This window comes from Grus americana, chromosome 3 (assembly GCF_028858705.1).
Source record: "Grus americana isolate bGruAme1 chromosome 3, bGruAme1.mat, whole genome shotgun sequence".
Lineage (NCBI taxonomy): Eukaryota > Metazoa > Chordata > Aves > Gruiformes > Gruidae > Grus > Grus americana.
The window spans coordinates 118,566,869-118,591,575 of NC_072854.1; the positions used below are offsets into that span (position 1 = coordinate 118,566,869).

Here is a 24,707-nt window from a genome sequence, read left to right on the forward strand (position 1 = left end):
GACAAACACGCACTTCGGTCCATTCACAAATTAAATTTTAAAGAATCTATCCATTAAAAAATGCATATGAGCTAGGCTGGAATCCAAGGACAAAGACCATATACTCTCACGATGGAAGATTCTTGCTGATTCATAACCACATATTTCAACTGGTAGCTACAGCACTTGTCCCTTTTCTACCCAAACTGATGACAGACCCTGAGCAGACTTGGAAGAGAAGGAGATGTTTGAACTTGTTTAGTTGAAGTTGATAAATGCGTTCTCCCGCATTTCCCATGAGTCCTAAGTTCTGCCTCTGTGTGTGTATGCGTGTGTGTGGGGGGGTGTACAAGCCATAAAGCTTAACAATATACCATAAAACCCTCTCTAAAATCTAAGCAGGTTTTAGGACCAAAGCAGTAATCATTAATATTTCCCTTCCACTGCATTTGCAGCATATGTAATGTATGCTATTGTTAATGGTGAATATAGCAGGTCATTAAGATGACTGGAGTCAATTAGACCAAATTAAAACACAATAAAGACATCATTGCACTTATTTTCAAAATGGTCATAAAATACATAAATTGAGCTTAGTAAAAAAACCTTTGAAACCTAGACACAACTCAGAAGAAAAACACACATGTACGTAGTAAGTGGTTTTGTTAAGCGCTAAAAATCCTTTCCCAAAGAAATCTAAACCACAAAAATATCGCTCCAGTACAAGGGGTCTTGGACCTTTGATTAACATTAACTTGCCTTGCTTCATTTTAAATTTAGTTTGAAATACAGAAGCAATGATAAAGATTTAAGAAATACAAAAAGAGATAGCAAACAGCTGCTGCAGCTCAGCGCTGTTTCAGGAAACACCGATTTAGAGCTTTTTCCGGCTGCATCTTTTTTCCCAGTAGGTGTCATATAGTTTGGGCAGAATGCTGACAATAATGTGATGCCACTTGGCTAAGACGAAGAGTATAAAGACACTCCTTCTGGAAAACTATCATAACATTTATGAAGTTTCAATTATATTAATGATTGTATCACCCTGTGCTTATCAGCAGCCTTTTTCAACTGAAATTTCATCAAATTTCAGTCTAGTTATGCATCTGGTGGCACATCTGTTTCACTAAAGTATTTAAAAGCAATTGTGGGAGAAGATCAAGGACCTTGACCAACTGGCAGTAAGTAGCCAAGTTAGTCTTCTCTAAGCAATCCTCTCTTGGACACATATTGCTCAGTTTTAATGCCTGTCTTATCAATTCCCAGACTTATTTTCCAATTCCCAGACTTCTTCCCAGAAAAAATAGGGAGGTAGCAAAGTGAACAATCATGAAACGATAATGTTCTTCTGCACATCAGAACCACACAGAAGAAAGTATCTGCCTGACTTACACATATTGGAAATTTAGAATTGTTTGAAAAAAAAAAATATTTACATATTCTTATATTGACCAAAGTTTTAAAAGTAAGTAAACAAACAAAGTTCTTTGTGGAATCCTGGAAATTTGGATAATACGCTTGAATATTATGCCCAATTTTTTCAATTGATCAGTTTTGGACTACTGAAGTAGAGTTTTGGAGTTCTGCATCTGCATAATCAACCCTTTAATTACAGCTCTGTAAGTGATCTCCAAGAAAATACGGAGAGATTTAAAATCACTACCCTTATAGCCTTACTTTAAAATAATACCCTCCAAATAGTCATCTTTTAAATACAGAAAACTACGTCTGTATAATAGAAGCACACTTTTTAATCTCCACTTTTTAATCTCCACTTTTTAATCTGATTAAACAAATTTAAAGGCTGAGTCCTCCTACTGTGTTTAATACTAGCACTCCTCCTAACTACTTATTTCACAGCAGGAATTGTCTTTGAGAGCACATTCACATTATTACTCCAGACTGATCTACACAGTGACTCTGGACCAGAAGACTATGCTATATTTGGTATTTCCTAAAGGACATTGCTTAAAGTACTAAAAATATCAAGCAAACAGAAAAATTTATTCTAAATATTATAGCTTTATTAACAACAGAAACCAATGTATTAGAAACTGCCTAGCATTTCCAGCTAGGTACCTCCACTGAAAGTCCACCTTTCATATTTAATTTACCAATGGTTGGCTCTATCCCATATTAGATGCTGTAAGATTTTATTTCCCTAGGTTTAGGGGGTTTATTATCAAACATTTTTCAGACAAAGAAAGAAATTATTACTAGACATATTAACAATAGAAAAAAAGTTAGTTTGGGGGTCCTTTCCTGCCAAGGTCGGGGTACCAATTACCTGCGTTGGATGTTGTCACCACGTCTTCAATCGGTTTTAAGCCTGTTAAATACCTTCCAGAACGGAACTGTATTTTTTAATGTGTTCTGACAGGGTCTTTTTTTATAGTGAACCTCTGCAAGCAGATAACAAGCCACGAGGCTGTTATGGACCCTTGGATCCAGCCATAAACACAATTTACATTCAGACCATTTTCTGCCAGTAGAGCCAACTGAGACTATTAATCAAATGAGAAAGAAAACAAGCATTCGTAGAGCTTTAAACAGATACTGTTCATCTGTTATTTAAAGCATGACAGTATCGGAGTACTGCTCAATGTTTGAAGACCAGTTGTACAATATTTAGAATGAACTTTTCTTTAAAAGGAACAACAATACGAAGTACAGAAGTTAAGTAACTGATGATCGGTCTGGGAGAGCATTCAAGGAAAGTATCTCCGAGCAAAAAGCACTGCCTTTTTCAGCCCTCCAAAGCGCTATGAAAACGTGGGTGCCCGCATAGGTGTTTGCTGAAAAACAACAATAGATGACATCAGCCAAATTATGTATTCAGTAAATAACTCGGTTGGCATTTGGGGGGGCTTTGTGTAGGCTTTTGCAGCACAGAAGGCAGATGGTGATTACAGTGACTTCTGTAAAACTGTACTGAATGTTACATTAACTGGTAATTAGAAAACTCGATTTGATTTTGCTTCTATTTTCATACAGACTATTTTTTGGCATTCAAAAGTATAGATCTTGAAAAGTTCATAAAGCAACATCTCTAGGCTATAGACATGTTAATCTTGGTCTGTTCACACTATTAAGATAAAAAGATGAGGGAAAAGAAATGAACTATTTTACCTATTGTCTCCCTGAACATTTACTGTTACTCGTGCATTTCAGAAACTGATCTCTGACTCAGATGCAACAAGAACAAATCACAGAAAGCTAGTCCGTACCCTAAATCTTTGCATTTTTCAGTCAGACATTATTTTTCAATTTTTTCCTTTGTGAAGAAGTTATTTATCAGACCTGTTCTTATTTAACCTAAGTAAATACGGCAAAGTATTCAATAAAAATACAATAGATGATAAAGGAGATTGCTGGAGTGTTTTTTATTTACCAACTACCAGCTTCCTAACAAAGCATACTTTCCCTCCAAATGCCAAATTTAATTCCAACTTCCTCCAAGTTGTCTATAAAGCAAAGCAACATGCTGCGTGATCTTTGAATACTAAATCTTCTTTACCATGGAGTCCTCAGCTAAAGCCCAAGTCCTCCCTCCTACAGCACACGTGCCGGCTGCTCCATCCCAGAGCAGCTCTGCTGATTTCGGCAAACTGCTTCCGAGCAAAGCATTTCAGGATCAAGAACTAGAGATGGGAAAATCCCAGGGGTGGGAAATACGACTGTAACATTTTACAATTCTGTTAAATAACACCAAAAAAATAACAATTCATCACGCTAGGAAATACATTTCACATTTACTAACATTATTCATCCAACTACAATCACAAGAAGAGCAGGGACAACAAAATAGTCATTGCACTACTCAAACTGTGAACGGATTACTGTAGTTGGTCTCCTGTATACAAACACATAAGTGAAAAGTAAACTCATTGTGAAAGCTGGCAGTTATCCATTCACCTATAACCTTCAACAAATTGCTGACACACAAAATTGCATCACAGCGCATCTGGATGGGGGAGTCCGGACCTCCCGTCACGTTGCTGCTCTCATCACAAAAATGAGATGTAAAATAGTTTCCACAGTGAAATTATCATACTATTAGGACAAAGTGACACAGAGTAACAAAAGATATCCAGTGGCTCGGTTGCTCTTTAAAATATGAAAACAGAGTCTTGATTGTTTGATCACTTTCAGACAAATGGTCTCAAAGGTACAATAATTTTATAAGCCTACAATCAAAAGCTTCTCAAGGGAAATGTAAAAGAAAACAACAGTGGGTGAACACAAATATGTTTTAAGGGAAAAAAATCTAAGAAATCAAGAATATCTAATTCTCAGCCTCTGCATGCAAACTGTACGTTTCCCTCCCTGTGCCTGTCTGTTGGTTAGTGTATCCTTCCCCCCTCTCATGTTGATGCATGATCAAATACAAATAGATGTGTCTTTGATGCAATTTCCATTTCTAAGAATATTGATTAAGCAGAATATTGACTTTTCTCTATGTCTGGTTACAGGTTTTATTTCCAACTGTAAGTGACAATGGGTTTTCTCATTGTTTTGTTTATTAGTGCTACATAAAGAACAAACCAAAAATTTTTCCTATAGTTTTCAAACAGGATCCTGTTCTACAAAGTTAACTTAAGCAAGACCCATTAAACTGCTATAAAATTTAAAGGGAGGACCCACCTCAGACATGACCCTTTCTCTAACACAGTTCAGTGCTCATTGCTTTGAAACCTTTTATTTAATTTCTCTGATTAAAATACATGGGAGGAATTATGCGCCTATGGATGAGCAGCTTTTCTGTCCCTCCCAAGATAGTTTTTTTTAAAGGGGAAGAATTAAACATCATAAATCCCCAGTAAATTACAATGCATTGCCTAACAATCTTATCCATTTTAAAGGAATCTGGTGAAGATTTTGGTCGTATACAAACCCATCATAACTACCACATTGAATCTTTCTCAGCAACTTCCCTGACCTCCATTCAAATTAACCTTTCATAAATAAGCACTAACATGTGGTAAAACTATGCATAAAATATAGCAAATTTTTCCCGTATATAGCAATTATGACTGTCAAGGAAATAATTGGTAGCTCTCATCATCATCGTAGAAGGTGCCAACAAATGACTGGGAATACAATTTTCTTCTTTACCTAAGGCATTAAGGGCTACAGGAACCTAAAAAGATACCTGCTACTGCAGTAAGCATTTGATTTTACATAAAAATGTGCAGAACAAATTAAGAGAGCAGATCTAAATATTTTTGAATGAACCATGTTCCTAGTGCAAACTGCGTATAAAAAAAGGAGATCTTGAATTCTAGTTATGTGCTGTTCATAATGCTTTCTTGGTATTTGTATCATCATATCTTAATATACTATTCTGCAAGATCCTAACTTGCAGAGATTTACTCATTTTTATTCTTACATAATAGACTGGCCGATCAACGTGCTGTCATCGTGTTACTTTTTCCCAGACAAGCTCAACATTTACGCAACAAGGTCAAATAGCCCTCTTCCTATTTTAAATAGGATGAGAATTTTGACAATTCCGCTTTCAAAAAACCAAAACGTGCAAAAACATTCCAGCACTGAGCTGCACTCTGCTGAAAGCTAAAGTGTGACAGATGCCTTCACAGCAATTGCCAATCAGTCTCTACGTAGCAGCTGAAAACACAATACATCACTTTGATCTCCTTGGCTCTCAAAGTATTCACAATCAAGGAATCTGCATGGAGAATATGAAATATGCAACATTTCCAAAAATTGTCTCCATGGAACTTAAATACGATAATGTATATTTTGTTCATACTTCATAAAGCATTTCCAATCCTTTATTATGCATATGAAAGGAGATGTTCCAGCTTGCAAAAAATAAACATGAAAGATGCTTTATATCTTAGACACATGTAGGTTTTCATCGGATAACATAGGTGAAATAATCGTTTAGAAAAGCCTGAATTGCTTTGAGGGGAAGACATTATTACAGAACATGCTTAATTAAGTCCCACTGCTAATTTTGTAAAATGAATACCTTGTTGAATTAAACTACAGGGAAGTAAAGCACGCATACCCAGCTCCACGTGCTTAAAAGAAAAAGTAAACGCTGAGAAAAGGCTGACTTACATTTTGCAGGGAGGTCATATCCACACGTGATTTTTGCTTGTCCAGTCTCACAGCCACTCAGGTTGCGACATTCAGCAACTAAGCAGGGCCCAGCAGCTCTGTGTATACAGCCATCCACTACAAAAACAAACCCAGAAACCTCTCTTTATTAAAAGCCAGACTTTATGTTGCCTTCACACAAATGCACTGTCACAAACATTTACTGCTCATTTTTACATTCACGCGCGGACCTACTGATCTCTAAGTAGATATCCAAATATACATACAAACATTTTTCTGCCAGACTTAGTCAATGTGTTTATCAAAAGAATAATATTTAGTTGACTTCTGCTAACTGAAAAGAAAACACCTAGAAAAGGTAAAGCAGAATTAAACTTTCAATATTAGAAAAGGGTCTTATTCAAGGCTCTAAGAAATTCTCCCTACAAATTATGAAAACAAATTTGATCCCCAGCTAAATGCCAAATACTCTTTTACTACACACCTCTGATACTTCTATAATTATGCAGACCATTTAATGTCACCGACCTATTAATGCCTTATACAAAAGTTCCAAGAAATAATGCTTATGGATTTGAAATATAAAAAATACATTGTTTTGACCTTTTTTCTTTTTTACATTTTTTATTTTTGCATTATTCATGCAATACTTTGGAGTTAATTAAATAATAATTACTAAAGGTTGCAATTGCAGCTAAGTATGCAAGAAAATTAGTAGAGTGCATAGACCTTATTACCCTCGGGAGCCAGCAAAAGAATAGTAACAGCAGAAAGAATAAAAAAAGGCTGCTGGCACAGCGTTTCTGCCCTCTCAACACGCAATCAAAGAAATCATTTACTGTAATTATGGCAAAAAGTTTAAGAAAAAGGAAACAAAAAAATTAAGGGAAATACTGTGTGCATGAACATATTAACTACAGTAATGCCCAAAGTCAGCAGTAATGAAGAAGTTCAACTATGAGAAAGAATCATCATATAAACTACAATATCAATTCAAAAATGGCAAAATAAGCTGAAGTATAAAGGCTAAACAAATACTTCTGGAGACAGGAAAGGATGATTCTGTATGCGTATCATTCAATATTTTATTTCAGATGTAACCAGTTTAAAGCTACAGCAGTTCCCAACAGCTCGTTTGAAGCAATTAAACCACAAAAAGTTTGAAAAGCCAAGTGGAGGTGGGTTTTCAAGAGATGCACGTAATCTGTTCATAGCCTAACCTGTGTAGCTATAAGGTAGCACAGCAAGATTTGGGCAATACAAGGCTTGGGCACTCGGCATACCTACTGACCATCCACTGCCCACCGGGATGCAGGGAGACCAGGTAACTCCCTCACCCCAAGATGGTTTTTGAAGCTGGAATGGAAATGACAGCTGGCCTTTCTGCATTGAGGGCATCGCTGGTTTTTCAAGGTGTTAAGTATTTCCCTGAAGCCACGTATTCCCAAGTTGAGGGGCAGATAACATCTTTATCTGAATGAAGCCGCCTTCTACTAAGTGTTAAAAATTCAGTTGCCTTTTTTGAGGTGTTCTATGCCAGAGTTAATATTCAGATGACACAGTAAAATTGGATAAACTGTTCCTTGTAATACTCCATACTCATCCTGGACATGGTGCCACTGATTTTGAAAACAGCGTTTTGAAATACTTTCTATTAGACAGATTCTTACAGAATCATGTGATGTTGCACTTTCAATGAGATTTGCTAAAACTTTCATCTTGAAAAGAACGTGGATGCCAAGCCACCAGTGATAAGCTCCTTGTGCGCTGCCTATGCCAAGATGCCAAGTCTTCATACTCTACCTTAGTTGAACTTTTGGTTCAAATCTCTGCTCAACAGACTCCAAGATACTAATGCAAGAATAATATTTCATAACCTCAAGGGGAAAAAAGAATGCTTGAAATCTATCCTGTGCTCATAATATCCAATTTAATTATTTTAACTTAATTACTAAATGCTTTTCCAAACCTAGCAGGATAAGTAAACCAGTATGTGTTGAAACCTCAAGTATATTTTTATAAGCACCACCACCACGGTCTTTACCAACATTAATATTTCCTGAGACATTAACATAAAACCAGCACTGATGCTTAGGACTAGCACTTTCTGCACAATTCTTTACAAAAGAAGTCTTTCACCTCACAAGTACTACTGGACAAGGGCTCAAGTCATAGAATCATAGAATCATTTTGGTTGGAAAAGACCTTTTAGATCATCAAATCCAACCATTAACCTAGCAGTGCCAAGTCCACCACTAAACCATGTCCCTAAGCACCACATCTACGCGTGTTTTAAATACCTTCAGGGATGGTGACTCAACCACTTCCCTGGGCAGCCTGCTCCAATGATTGACAAGCCTTTCAGTGAAGAAATTTTTCCTAATACCCAATCTAAACTTCCGCTGGTGCAACTTGAGGCCATTTCCTCTTGTCCTATTCTCCTTGTTACATGGAGGAGAGACCAACACCCACCTGGCTACAACCTCCTTTCAGGTAGTTGTAGAGAACAATAAGGTTTCTCCAGACTAAACAACTCCAGTTCCATCAGCCGCTCCTCATAAGACTTGCTCTCTAGACCCTTCACCAGTTTCGTTGCCCTTCTTTGGACATGCTCCAGCACCTCAATGTCTTTCTTGTAGTGAGGGGCCCAAAACTGAACACAGTATTCAAGGTGCGGCCTCATCAGTGCCGAGTATAGGGGGATGATCACTGCCCTGGTCCTGCTGGCCACACTATTTCTGATACCAGTTCATGCAACTATTCCATTAGCAGTGAATTAATGATTTCTACCCCTGAGCTCCTTCTTGTCCCTAACAAGTAGGCACCCTCCTTGTGCAGCGTCCGTACAATTATTTGTTCAGCTACCCTCTCAACCAAATCATCTGGATAAATCAACCTCTTTTCCCCCAAACTCCATTCATTTTAACCCAAGTCCATCTCAGAGCACAGCCAAACAACAGAACCTGCAAAATGGAACCACTGCCTCTGGCAGGGAAGTAGAAGCACTGATTTCTCATTTCTACTAAATCTGTAATAGATTAACAGACCCAGTATGTTAACATACTGCGTGCCAGATAGCTGTGACGGCCAACACATAGGCTCCCCATCTAGAAACTATCTCATGACGGAAGAAGCATGCTCTTAGTGCACATACAGCTACGATACAGATGGTCTATCACTAGTTTCCTGGAGCTAGTTCCACACAGGTCCATGTCCAGGTCTTTACCATCGAAGCAGCCTCCAGAAAGGTGAAGACATAATGGGAAAAAATTAAATTCTTAACGGAGGAAAATCAATTCCATCATAACCAGTTTTGACATATGACAAGGAAAATGGAAGACATCTGCCAAAACCAAACAAGTAAACGTGCATACTTCCCGTATAAAGGTGGCATAACAGAAAATGATTGAATACTCTAGACAGGCATAGATGGAAACATAGACATTAGCATTTTACATACTTCAGTGACTGATGACATAGAACAATGAAGGAGGGGGGGCAACCACCACAAAAAAACCCCAACAATAACAACAAAAAAACCCCCAAACCCAAACACCAAACCACCCACAATTTTCTGAATAACCTCTTTTTTCTACGATACTTTATTAAATCAGAGATGACCTCTGATCTACATACACATTTTCCATTTAATATAACTCAATAAATCATGCTAGAAATATTCTATGTTTCCAATAATATATACAAGCTATTACACAAGTCTGACAATCCTTAAAGCAAAAACCCAAGCAGCAAAATATCTTGCCAAATACGAGCACTCTGCATAACAAAGAAAAAAAAATTGGCAAAGGGAGAGTGGATTAGCAAATCTAAATGTGATACTTCAGCCTCTGCTAAAACATGTCTTAGCTATATGAATTCAAAAAAACATGGAACGGGCATGCACAAAACATTTACGTGAGATATTTTGTTTTCTGCAAGTGTGCACTGACTAGTAATGTAAGTGTACAGAGAAGTAAGCATTGTTAACAGGGAAACTTTATGGAAATTACAGGTAACAGCAACAACCTCAAGAGGGAAAAATGATGGCCAAAGATATATTGTTATTGTGTAGTAAGGAGGAAGAGATTTACATGATAATAATGGCATGCTGCCAAATTACTTTTATGGGAAAGTGAGGAATCTTTGATATATTGGTTTCGTATACTTCATCTGTATCATCAGTTTGATATATGGATGCTCATCTGCATTTTTCAAAACAGATTTGGAAAATGTTCAACCATATCCCACCGTTCCTTCCCTGGAATTTCTTTGTGCAACTGGCTGAAAAACCCAGGCCCTTACGGTCAAATCTGACTTGCGTCATGGGACGGTGATAAGGAATTATGCATTATCACTGGTTTTTACAATCAATGAAAAATGCCATGCTACTTCAAAGCTATCACTCTGCTTCACAGTATGCCTTCTTTCTACAGGCTGTCTTCCTCCCCAGGTTTATGGAAATCATATCTATACTTCGGGTCATTTATATACACAAGTGACCTGCCATTTCACAACTATGGGAAAGATGTGGAAAAATCCCACAGACAAAACTATCAATCATAACTGACAAGAAATTCCATCTCCGGTCTGCATGATGATTAATTGGCATGTCTAAGTACTGGTAACACTTGAAGGTACTAAAGACAGGGCTGCTAACCGTCCTTATTGATACTATGCCTCCTGATATGAGTTTCATGCTTATAAACCAAGCTATTTCTAAGGATTTTTGACAGCATTAATACTAAATGAGTCCTGCCCGGGGCCACCAGCGAGGTGGAAAATATCCACAGGATGGTCCCTCTTCTCTTCTGTATTCCGTACTCCCAACACACAGCCCGCCAGGCAGCCTGATGCTCCCCACAGTCTACCTTGAGGTAAAATAAGTGCTTTAAAAAAAGCATACAACACTTGTTTTCAGATTACTGCAAAGACTTAAGCAGGTCAACCTGTCTTTGGAAATGTGATCCCATTATTCACTGCACTGTCACGTGTGGAGACCCCACACAAATGGGGTTTCTGTATTTACTGTTTCACCACGGCTTGGCTGGACGAGCATGTGAAAGAGGTTTCTTAGTTTTGAAGACTTGCATACAGGAACTGTATTTTGAGGGCTGAAGAACGGCTCAAGGAGCTTGAGATTTAGCTCTGTGGTTCAAGTTGTTCATGCTTGCGTAAAGCTATTAAAAGTACTACTCCAACATTTTTTCATTAAAAATAATATTAGCAATCTCATTGCATGCATCCGTAAGTTTTAGGAGCCACTAGGGACAGCATTTTGTTCTCCCAACAATTCAGCAGAAGCTGTTAATGAAGAAAAACTCTTTTCAAAGCTACTGCAGTCAACGGTATTGGTTGCACAAAGAAGTCACCTGAAAACAATTGCTTAAAATACATGGACAAAATCAAGAATCAAAATGTAACTCCTAGGCAAAATGACAGTGTACTAAAAACAATGTGTTAAACAAAAATATGGATATCTTCGACATCATCTTTCTCACTGCACACGGAAGGCTGCTAAAAGGTTAAATTCTTTCTCATTTAATTTATTGTAAAGCAACTGTGTTTGTTCTCCAGAATTAAAGAGTTAAAGTTATGTAGTAAAAGCTAGCTAATTTACTGATGTACAATACAGAATAAATCTATTTCTTACAGAAAATCTCCTAAAATTGCAAATGAAGCAAAAGCACAAGAAACACAGAATTAAGGGTGTCATGGGATGCTGCTTAAAAAAAAAAAAAAAAATAACCTCAGCAAAACTAGCCTTGCAGTGCAGATGGTAATAAAAAAGGGTAAGGTAATCAAATACCACAGCAAAAAAATACAAATTCCTCCAGGAATAATAAGGCCCAAACTTCTTTTGTGACCTTGTGTGTGAGTCTGGATAAATTGAAGTTACAATGTAAACAACATATGCAGATTTATCTTGTTATATTTTGAGAATTTTTTTTTTTTTTTCTGTAGTAATTCCTGTTCTCTGGTGCTTTTCCAGATTTTAATTTCTCATTTTCACTAGGAAATTCAGGAGATTTACTTATTTAAGAAAGTTAACTGTGCATAATTTATCTATGAAGCAGTACTATTCTTCCACATGGCGAATGCCAGAAGGGAATAAAACCAGAAAAATGTCATTATATCAGATGCATTTCTAGGGACACACAAGAGGAAGCTGTTTTGCCCAGAATGCAGCACACCTCTGGTATACACATCCTCAGTCCCTGTGGACCTTTCAAAAATGCCCATTGCAAGGATGTGTGCGGAAACCAAAGAAAAAAACCGAAGGAAAAAAAAAAAAAAACCACCAAAAATCCCAAACACCCCTCCAAAAATGCGCCAACCCCCCCAAAAAAAAACCAACCAAAAAACCCAAGTCACAACCAAAAGCAACCTCATTCTGGAAAACCGGTAAAGCACCTCTAGGAAGTTCATTGGAATCAAGTGCTGCCAAAGTTGCAACTGCACCTCTGAGACTGATGTCAAGGGGAAATAAATCCTGCCCAGCAAGAGACAACAGCTGCTGGTCTAATGAACAAAGGTGGGGATCTTAAAAAGATTACAACACAGATGCCAGTCGGCCGCCGCTGCTAGAAACGGCAGTTTATATTACGGAGATGGCCTCTGCCATTGGGAAGTTTAATGAACTGAAGATTTTTAATCAATGCACTGGTTTATAGGCCTCCAACATAATTAATTTTAAATACTTAGCATTTATACAGTACTTTCTGGCCAAGATCTCAAGGAGTTTAAAAGCATGATCTGATTTAGCCTTAAAATTCTCCATTTGAAAAACAAAAAGCACAGATGAACTATTTATTTTGAGACGGCTATTTCACTGAATTAGGTTCGCCTTTCATCACAGACAATCTAAATTTATAGTTCCTTAAATATTCTTATTTTCACAAACTCTTAGTGCCTACACCTGAGTTAAATTTAAACTGAAAGTTTAAAGCCTTGATGCTTAAGCTCCTGATTACCTAATGTGGCAATTCACATACTCTATATTCTGATTCTTTATTTAAGAATCAACATTTTGAGATTGCACAAAGGGCCTCACTGCAGCCAGAATTAAACTTCTGGGTCCTCCCAGCTCCAACCACTAACCCATGCTGCAGAGTGAGTTCAATGAAAAGTACTAATAAGATGTAATAAAACCATTACTCCAGTAGAAACTGCAAGAAAGAGATCTACTCATAACAATGGCATGCGTGAGCCTTATTGTGAAGTCATGCATAGGAAATTTGTATTTTAGAATATTGTTTAGCTGAAATCCTCCAAGTTTAGCATTAAAAACCATCAGTTATTGCCTGCTATGGTGAAAAGTGCGGGAAATTAAATTTGGAAATTAACTAGTGGTTTTAAGAGAAGGCTGTCCTTAATCTGGATGCTGTTCACGTTCAAGCATAACAAAAGCAGCTGAAAGACCCAATATAATCGATGTCTGAACTATAAACTGGCAAAAAGACATATGGAAATGAAGAAGTCAACAATGACTCAAAATAAAGCTCACTTAACCATGGACCTGTAAACTTTAAGTGTTCTGCGTCTATTGCACACAACCAATCATTCTCACTTTGACAAAAACACAAAACGCTAGTAAACTCACAAATTCTGGCAGATTTTTTATTTTAGTCAAGCATCTCGGGATATCAGAAACGCATATTAAAAATATATGAAAGCCAAGTAAAAGTTGTTCTGTCACGTTAGCAATGACGATTGGTAAATTCCTTCCATAAAGGACTAAGCAATAAAGAAAGCATTTGTTTTATCTCACTCTTAGGACGTCATCTTTCTTCGTCTCCAAGTGCTCCACTCCAATTTTGTAGACAGAGTTATAATGTCAATAGGATTCACACTTTTGTCAGCCCACTCAAGCAGCATAAGGGCTCAGAGAAACATGGGTCTGATAAACCTGTCTGAATGTCACACTTTTGGCAGGAAAAAAAGAACTAGGAAAGGCTCCAATAGTGTTTTTCCAGTTTTTCCCGGTCCAAAATGCTGACATTAAGGCATGTGTGAAAGAACCATTCACTTCCTTTTAATTGTGTTAGAGACACCTGACATACCACACTCTTCTACAGATGGAAATGAGACAGCTAAGCCTTAAATACCTCACTGCAGCAAGCAGAAAAATTGCGTGTTGTTGTTTATTGAGGAGTGAAGTGATAAGCTGAAGCCTGGTGAGAGTTCAGGCTATTCTACACTATTAAACCCAACTCAGCTCATCTCAACTTCCTCCTCCAGCTTCCCAAACTGACCATTAAGAAGGTGCAAGGTTTTTTTCATGCAGTATCACCCTGAAGAAATGGGTTTGGTGACTGCAAAATCCTTTCCTCAGCCTCCTGGACAGTCAGAGGACTTCATTTCCAGCTGGATAGTGCACAGACTGGAAGGACAAAAGGGCTTATCTACATTTCATTGCTAGGATGCCTACTTTGTCCTGGACTTCTGTTCATGTTAGTGTGCTATTATTACAGGACTCTCATTCTTCATCAAGAAAACAACTGTGAAGTCCAACTTCATGCATCATAGACTCTTCTTATGCCCACTAAAAAAAATAAAACATGTGGAACAGATTAAGAATAAGACCATGTGAAAAAATGTATAGCTGTGTCCCTCTGAAAGGGCATGAAATTGGGAGGGTTAGTTACACTCTTTGCACTACCCAGTTTAGGGATACAAATAAAATTCTATTAGTTAAGCTTTAACCTACCATTTAGGGTTTTGCACCACCTTGAACATAAATGATGTAAATGTTCAGACAGATGACATCAGAACTTTTCCCCCCACACTTGCACAGCCCTTTGCAAATTAGGCTCTGCTCAACACTTATTTCTAATTCCACCCAGGAAAGTCAATGCCCACCTTCACCTCGACCAAGATGCCAGCCTCCTTCAGCGCCTCACTTGTTTCTTTTTTTAAACAAGTACCTTTGTGCTTCCACAGAATATTTTTCCAACCCTTCAGGCCACTGACAAGCCTGAGCAAGATGCCTTTTCTGTATGGCTCTGGACATGCTTTTTCCTTGGGGTTTTTTTGTGAGCATTTTGTGAGCATCTCGGACTCATGCAAGCATTTGGATTTGTATCTTCCAATTCTATGTAGTCCTCTGTTTGATGTGGACAGCACCATTAGCAAGGAAATAAACACTGCTGATTATTCTGAGTAAAACCACGCTGCTAACCTAGAAAAAGAGAATGAAAATAAAAAAACTACTGCAAAGTCTTCAAGGAAGTTTTTTGTTTGATTCCCCCCGCCCCGATTTACAACACACAAAGACAAGCACTTCATCTCTGTTGTTCAATAACTATTTTTCTTTGAGTTTTTTTGTAATACATCTTTGCCTTCTCTGTAGGTTTCAGCTTTTTAGGGCTCTGCATGAAAAGACAGGAGACTGCAATGGCATGCTCCATTACTTGCAAATCTAAGTGCACAGGCCAGTCATGGCAGATGAATTGTATTAAGCCAGAATAGGTATTTGCATATTTGGAGTACAGTTATTAAGCAGTCATCACACAGTGATTATACAAATTTATTCACTATGATCAGCTAGCAGTTGTCAGGCACAGGTCAAGGATTTAGACAGAGCAGGCTACCAAGTAATAATTGTAAAATGACTGTGTAAAAGGGAGCCTTATAACTGTGGTGCCTGCCAACAGGCTGTTGGCATGTCTTTCCTAAGAGTTTTAAAGGTAGAATGAAAATAAAGTTTAAAAAAATGTTGAAAGTTAACCACTTTTTCCCCACTGAAATGCAAGGAGATGTGATCTAAGACCGTCTCTTCACAGAGAACATGGAAGCAAAGGCATTCTCACATAGGTCTTTGTGGATTTGAAGCCTGAAGGCTTCTGTAGCAAAATACGCCTTCTACCTAAATATAACTAAACCAGACATGGGAGAATGTGAGGTTTCTCTTCAGCTATAAGGTGCACCAAGCACCAGAACACTATACATCACTGCTAGAATAAAGAATAAATTTTTTTTTGAGAAAATCTGGGAGAAGACACTGAGCCTGAGCCAGACAAAGGAGATACATGATGCAAGGTGAACAGCCCCACTTCCCTTAAAAATCTTGAAAAAGAAAGATGGGTAGGTCTGCCAAGAAAAAGCGTTTGTGACTTAGGACTTCAAATATTACATTCTGAACATTTTTTATGAGCAATTTGTTTGTTGGTTTGTTTTCAAGAGTCATCTCCTCCCTTCCCATCTAACCCATACAGGTTCAGCTTGACTATGCGACAGCACTGGATCTTCATGCAGGTTTAAGTGATGCACGAGAGAGAGAAGATGAAGAAAGAAATAGAGGAAAGGTTAGTTACAGAAGCAAAGTAAGTCCAGTTGTGGGCATACGTCAAAAGGGACTTAAAGCCCAGGGATTGTAGGAACTCTGAATTAGGGCAGCAGCTGGGATGTACAAAGGAATAAGACTAAGTATCAACAAGGAGATATTCTCTTGCTTGCAGTAAGGCTTAACAGGCTATAGGAATACTACAAATTATTTACTGAGTAGCGGCTGGCTTTCTTATTTCCTGGACCATTTTCACTTGTGCTAATTTACTTTTGTCATGAACCACTGAAGGGAGAAAACTTGGTTGAGATACTTCTTCTCAGTCTGCAATCACAGAAACATCCTCTCAATTTGGAGTGCTGTTTCAAGCCAGATTAATTAACAGTATTAATTATACAAAAATTGCCTTGCAATAGGTAAATCCAATTGAAGACATTACAATTCAAATGGAATAAATACAAGGGAAGAAAAAGGTAAACAAAGATTAACCAGAAAATGATGTATGAACAAGGTTCTTTCAGACAGTGTTTTAACACAAGCCTGAGAACTAATTACCCATAAAAAGTCTCAAATATTCTTTCCTTTTGTTGAGAGGCCATGACAAATCTAAGACAACACATCGAGATGTGTGCAACACATCTAAGACAAATGCTTGCCAAAAGATAACTTAAAAGATCTTGGACACAATCGACATTCAGCAATGTTGAAATATCAAATGTTTTCCAGCGGCATACAAAATATATCACATACACTAAGTACAATTTCCTCTATAAAAACAGTATCATATCCTGATACAGACTCATACCGCAAATCAAATACAGAAGAAAAACTATTTACTCTACTAATATGTCAGATTGCATTGCAGAATCTGACAAATCTATAAAAATATTAGAGGCATCGGCACAACTTTCACACATAATTAACTGTACACGTAGTAAAGGGGGCAAGCTGCCATCATCAGACCCCACCTTCCATTTCCACTCCTGGACAGGTTGGCTCTGACAGTAAAGTTCTGTTTCCAAGGTAAATGGAAAAGCATTATACTAACCTCCGATTGTCGGATATATTCGTAATGATCAAGTGGAATTTAAGTGACTGCATAACCATTAATAAAAAGAAAAGGAATAAAAATTCTTCAGCATTTATTTATTTATTTAAGGTCCGAAGAAAAAACAAGATGATGGAAAGAGCGTTAGATTAAAAAAATGCCTTCCACATTGCCCACTGTACTTGCTTTTTCTGCAGTGTAATCACTTTGGACAAAAATAGTTTAAGAAAGGGGAAGGACACAAAGCCTGATAATAGCAAGTGACCTTTACAGTTAATGGAAGACTCAGAATCCAAAAGTTGCACACGGAACTTCTCTGAGCTGTTCACTGTCCAGGGCCATACCCCAACAGCCTGTTTAATCAAATCCCACACAAGCTTTTTTAACCTACAAGAAAGGTAAGTCTGTAATTAATGAACTTATTACTTATCTGAGCTGGCTGCAACCCTCCTTATGCTCCATGAGTTGTGGGAAGGGAAATTAAAGTACTAAGCACAGCTTAAAATTACAATCTAATAGTTTTTGAGTCAGAAACAAGACATCCCACTCAGATGGCTATATTTACCAGTTCGGTAATTCTGGTAATTCCCTCCCAAATAACTTTATGTTTGTCCTAAAACACTATTAAAAGAGAGATAAGGAACAGAAGAACTAAAGAGCTGGTTAATCTGTGCAGCATCATTATGTATTATTTAGTTTAATATCTTCTTGTAGTAAATACAAAATCATTATGTGCCATTTTCTTCAAGAGAACATTGTAGTAAATTTGGTGTTGCAACAGAACCATTAAAGTATAATAGTGTACACAGAAAAATTCTACTGATTAGCAAGCAAAAATATGTAATTATAGCCACAGTGTGGGACTCAGTTGGCTGGTGTTTTATTGCATACTGCTTTGTAAGACGACTTTGCTGCCAAAACTAATGAGGAAAATACTGAATTGTTACTTCCGGTTGTACTAGAGGGTTTTGTCTTGATTTTATTGACATTTATAAAGTGATCATCACATGTAACAAACAAGCCACAGTGCCAACACTGTGAGCTGCAGTCTACAGTAATTAATGAGTAAACAGCATCAATTCCATAGCAGTGTTCCACAGATGCATAATGTATTAACTGAAGTTTTAAGAGGTAATTCTGAACAACAATTTACCCAAAGTGTCTCGAGTTCTCTGCAGTTTGAGCAGTATTAACGAAATAATACAAGAGCACTAAGACATGACTTTAAAAGGAAAAAGCAGCTCAACATTAGCCCATAAAAGTTGCAGTAAACATATTCAAATGTGCATATGTCCAATCTGTAAAAATACAGTTTTTAAAGAAAACACATATGATCATAAGTAGAAAGATTGAACAATATATATCCTATGATATTTGGTATTATACTTAAGCCTCCAGATTTTCCTTTCCAGCTTTAATTGGAAGGGGGGTGTGTGTGGGGGGTGAGGTATATTTATAGCATTGTGCAAAAAAGATGGAAAGTTCCAGTTTAAAAAGTTTGCAGAGAAATAAAAATAACAAAGAGTTAATCTATTTCTGAAAAGTTACATCGGAACCTTTAAGCCAGGCTCATTAAATTTACTGGTTCTGTAACCATACGTGGTTCATATCTAAAATGTAGCCTGATACCATTAGAAAGAAGTAATCATTCTAATATGCCAAAAAAATAAAGCGAGAGGACATGTAACGCTGACTGAAGACACTGAAGCTCCAAAGACTGTATCAGTGATGGACCAGGGGCATAAATTCCACTTCTGAATCAGCATCCTTTCCAGAAACATTTACAGAATAGAATATTTACCCATATTTAAAAAAAAAAACCCAAACCAAACCCAAAACTGAAACCAAAACAACAAACCAACAGCTCATGCCAATGGTGTCAAATGCAGAATAAATTTCAACATAATTCTTAATATTACTCTACCCACTGTGAGAAAGTATACTTTTAAAAATAGCTTTGCCTGCCTATTTTCATATTATTTAAAGGCTTGCATATAGGAAGTCGTACACAGGATTATGAAAAGAAATTACAGTGAGTTTGGCAAGGAAGTTTGGAGAGGCATTGTGAAGTGCTATCCATACAAAGGGTATATTAAACCCCACTACATTTTTCTATTAAAATTTAGCACTTTGCGTACATCTTCTTTAGCAGATACAGAGGACCAATAAAAGCACATCTGTGGAGTAAAACAACTGGTGTTGAGAATCTGTAGCATAAATACCATACATGTTTCAGGGGGTTTTTTGGTGGTGGAAAGGGGTTTTTTATTGTTTTGGGGTTTTAGTTTTATTTTTATTTTGGGATAGTTCTTGTCTGGTCCATGGATTGGATGTCAGTTTTCTGATGGAATACATTAGCGACACATCCTCCAGTCTAGTTTCTACCCAAAAGAAACCTAGCTCATGTGCTCTGAGATACTTGATGATGCTAAATACCAAAGCAGTGAGGAGAGTCAGGGAATTTCCTTCAAAAGCACATGCTAGGCCCCAACTGTAAACGAGAAAGTAAATGCACTCTTTAAGTATTGTTTTTTAGTTGAAATTTATTTGATTTTTTTAGGATTTTGAAGAATGCCTGAGTTAGTGTACCTGCAGATAAAGGGGGAAAGCCCCCATTCTCACACCCAAGTAAAACAAATTTCTGCATTATAAGAGGGTGGCAGGTTTGTTACTGAGCCCTCACAACCTGTATGAATCAAAGTTCAAAAGATCAAAGTAACAATTCACATCAAACTCAAACTCGGCACCAACCACACACAGAAGTCAGCACGATAGGATATTCATCCCTTAAGGTTTTAGCTGTAAACAGGGACTAACAAACAACTGAGCAATGGCAGAACAAAAACATTCAGCAGTCACCCTAGGGTACAAGCATAAACAAGCCTTGTCTTAGAATGACTAATATGTCCTGCTTGGTGATGTTAAGGATGAAGTGTCAGGAAGCAACAAAACTGAGGGAATGATGGAGAACCTCTTTCAGAGAATCGAGATGACTTACGGAAATAATCTAATGTCATAGTTCTAGTTACTTCTGATGGGAAGATGATTGAGAAAAGTAATCCCCCCCTCCTTCACAACATTATACATAAAATTTTAAGCAGCTAAGTACTTGTGAAATACGCATCTCAGTTCAAACTCAATAAGCAAAACGCATGAATATGCTGGTTGATTTATAAGACGGTCTCCAGAAGACCTATGGTTAACTTACAATCCCACACCATAAATATTCCACATGTTCAGTATTACCAGCATCACACTGTAAAGACAAGGTCGTCACAGTCCTATGGAAAGGTGATGGTTTTCACTCCAAGAAATGGACATCTTACGATTTACTAGCTTTAATATTATTAATGTAGTTTATTTTCAACATACATCCTTTCATAGAATCAGAGAATGACTTAGGCTAGATGGGACCCTGGAGGTTATGTAGTCCAACCCCTTGCTCAATTTTCCTTTACAAAACAAAAGCATGGTTGAAACAGATCTGCCTTTGACCCTTCTGAAGTTATGAAAATCTACAGAAGAAAGTTGAGAAGCTGTTCTACCATCTAAAACCTTTTTCTTGTTATTATTTTTACTAATTATGTTTATGCTCCAGGCTAAAACAACACCCAACACCTACATGTTATTGAAAATAAATGTTTTTCGATTATTAAGATGGAAGAACGAAAGCTAAACAATAATTGGCACAAAAGGCTCACTCAAAAACAGTCCCAAGATGACACCTATTCAGTCTGGCCAGGCACCTATTTGTGGTGATAGCAAGAACCACAAAAAATAGGCGTAGCTAAAGTATTAAGGAGGATGAAAGGTCTAAGCTGACAGCAAATACAAACCAGATCTGAATACTCCCATCCGACCTCCATTTGTGGAGGCCAGACTATTATTTGTTATCTGAGGATTGAGGTATGCACAACATGGGCAGGCACTGCAGAGGCAGAGCGATGAGCGCAAAGATCCAACGTAAAGCCTCAAATCTCTATACGTTACATAGTGTGATTCAAAAAGGAAAGGGCTGACTTTTAACACGGCTTTCAGCAGAGAACTAGGGTTCTGATTTCTTTTCCTCACATCTAAATAATTTTTCTTAATTTTGCTCTTGCTTTTCAACAAGAACAAGGTTTTTGTATAACTACCTGTTCTAATTAGAAGGCCAGCTTCCTCATCTATTGACCTATTGCACAATATGATTTTAATTAGTTCACACTGGCATGTAATGCCTGGAGTTTAAGTATTGTTTTGCCTGAACAAATCTATTGGCCCATTGAAAGCATTTACATAAACAACGAAACAAAAGCATTTTTAAATATATTATTGTATAAAATCCAGTGGGATATAGTTGATTACTGGCCCGACTGTTGTAAAAGAGTGAGAGTGACATTCACAACCTTCTGAAAGGCAGTATTGTCTATTGAACTACACTTCCTACTTGATTTTTTTGTTTAAAATTAATAGGATTCTTTTTTTGTCAAGTACCAATATATTGTTCCTTCTGCATTAATGCCTTATGTGCATGTCAACACAGATACAGATATTACAAGAATATTTGTTTTGAATAGAAATCTCATTGAGCAATGTTTTACAGACTAGACGTAATTTGAATGCAAGAGTTTTTATCACATCAAAACAACTCAAGGCTTTACAAAGCTTTTTCATTAGAGGATTTTATGTACTTCACAAAGGAGATGGACACCAACTAGGAAAACACAGAGAGGGAAACTGAGGGTAAAGTGACGTGTAGTATTTTCAATACCTTCCAGACCCTCCCTCTGTCTCCAGAAAGCCCCCACGTCTCTGGTCTCCCTTCACTTACTCTACACTCAGTTCTTCCACGCCTCCAACCTGGACCTTTTTGGTTTGCCAGCAGGGTAAAAGCCACACGTGCTATACTGAATCTGAAATAATGGCCAGGCACACGATGCCAACAAACTATATAATCTGAATAAGCTGAATCTCCCTGGCTTTCCCCACCTTAAGAGAGGCTTTAGCTTCTCTCTGGACAGTATTCAGAAATGTGCAGAAACCCACTTGTTTTGAAACTTGCAACCCTCTGTCAAACACATCTGCAAATAACCAGTAGATTAAATAACACATTGGGAATAAATTAATAGTAGGCAAGAGACAGCGTAAGGAAACCAGAATAAGAGTGTTTCAAAATCTGCAGCCTGCTCATATAGGATGGGGCATAAACAAAGCACAACTGGATACTATCACATATTTCCTTTCCAGTTTGACGAGAAATCCCTGACAAAACTGTCTTTGGCTTCAAGGAACCCCAGATTTCACTACAACAATCTGACCATCTCTGAATGAGTAAGTGAAGTGTGTGCACCTGTGGTCACAGCATTTATGAAATACAGCAAAGATCACGGACGTGACTGACAAGATGACTCGGGTTTGAACTTCCACCTTGAGCATTTATTGGTGGAATATTGACCGAGAAGTCATTCAGTCTGAACATTTTCTCCTGTTCAGCAGATTCCCTATCAAATATGAGATGAGTTAGTGTTGCAAGCCTACTTGAAAGCAACAAATAGCTCCATGAGACAGAATTTGCACTTAGTTTAGATGCCATAGAGTTAATCATTGTGAAACTAATAATGTTCTCTTGATGCTTCAAATAGATACCCCAGGAAAGCACAGAATAAAAAGTGAAAAGAAAAAAAGTTTAGATAGCCATGTTCAATCTTTTCCTTCTATTATTCATAAACCTGCGGGTTTTAAAAGAGAACTCAATTATTAGGGGTTCTCAGAGAAATCTGGCCTAATTAAGTTTTAATTCCTACAGATCAGGAGGTATACTTCTCCCCTGCAAACACAGAGCCACATTTTAGCAGCATTTCCCAAAAAGACAATGTTCTTTGGTAACTCCACAATGGATTTAGTCCAAAATTTGGCACCATCTGTATATCATAATAGGCCTTTGTGATTCAGGAGTCCAATCAATCTGCTTGTCTATAGGACTCCAGATAGTTACCTTGGCCACAGATGCCTCCAGAATCCTGTAAGGAATTAAAAATCATTGCAGAATAGCTCCAAAAAAACCTCCTTTTCTTCCTCTTAAAACCTCTTTCTACTTACTGGCCTCAGGATATGCTTAAACTTAAACTGATGTAGAAGTAGTTTAAAAGTAAAATTAAATTACCCAGGGATTGATCCCTTCAAAAACAAGTCAGAGGGACTGCAGTAAGGGGAAGGAAGAAGAGTAGAGATTCAAATGTAAAGCTTTTTGTAGAGTGTAAACTCTAGATGAGCCGGAAGACCCAACAGCCAGTGTCACTGTTCTCATTCCCATCGATACATTCCTAAATTAATCTCAAGGACAAAATAAACTGTTCCCATGGTGCGGCAAACAATGAGGAGATTGCAATTCTTGCAATACACAAGACTCCTCAACTCAGATGAAAACTTCACCCGCGTTGCCATCACTCTAGCATACTCTTTAATGGCTCTTTCTAAACATACTCTGGTCTTGAGAAAGAGTTAAAATTGAAGCATTGCTAAAACACACTCAAAAATAATGTCTGTACGAGGCAGAATCACCACTACAGTCAATTAGGTATTCATGGCTCTGCTCCCATTTCTGCTGCAGTAGGTGTGATTGTTGTACTTTACTGTTTCTCCAATTCTTGCGCTCCATTTAGTTACACCGGTCTAGATACCGCTTCACTACACATCAAAACAAAACCCGCTCCAAAGCGAAGCAGAAACGGATTTATAACGTACAAAACAAGGCGTAATTTTTCACAAGCCCCAAAATTGGATGCAATACCACACGGTACAGTGCAAAGGGTAAATGTGCATATCTGAAAGGTTTCTTCAAAAATGAGGATTTTATGAGCATTCTCTCCCGAATGCTGAGACACTTGGGTGAATGCATAAAAGCACCATGCTAAGTGCAGCACGTACTTTTCCTTGGCACAAGTATGGGAAAACAACAATTAAGCTTTTGTCAAACATATCCTTTTTCCAACAAACAAACAAATTCTTCCTAAATACCTGTACTGCCAATGTCTCTCTCACATATATAGTTATAATCTTTCTTAAAAGACTACAGTCAAATGGCATTGTTAAATAACCAAATGTGTTTTCGCTATCTTACTTTCGATTATTCAACATTAGCACATAAATTGACAGTTATTAAGCAAATGATAAATGTTATCTGTTCATACAAAGAGTGCTTTAGTGAATCAAAACCATTAACAGTTCCCAAGAGCATAAATGTAATTCTTTTATAATACTGAAAGGGAAAGCTGGAAAAAAAAAAGAAAAAGGGGAAAAAAAAGGGGAAAAGAAAAAAAAGAGATGTGT

The 24,707-nt window shown here is 37.5% G+C and overlaps 1 protein-coding gene across 3 annotated transcripts in view; it reads right to left on the reverse strand.

The window, feature by feature from the left end:
• Positions 1–24,707, reverse strand: part of MACROD2 (mono-ADP ribosylhydrolase 2) — an 892,353-nt gene that overhangs the window by 613,448 nt on the left and 254,198 nt on the right. For all 3 annotated transcript variants that reach the window (XM_054819960.1, XM_054819959.1, XM_054819958.1), the window contains exon 5: positions 6,067–6,183. In XM_054819960.1, coding sequence (XP_054675935.1) covers positions 6,067–6,183 — 117 coding nt within the window. The remainder of the gene's footprint in view (positions 1–6,066; positions 6,184–24,707) is intronic.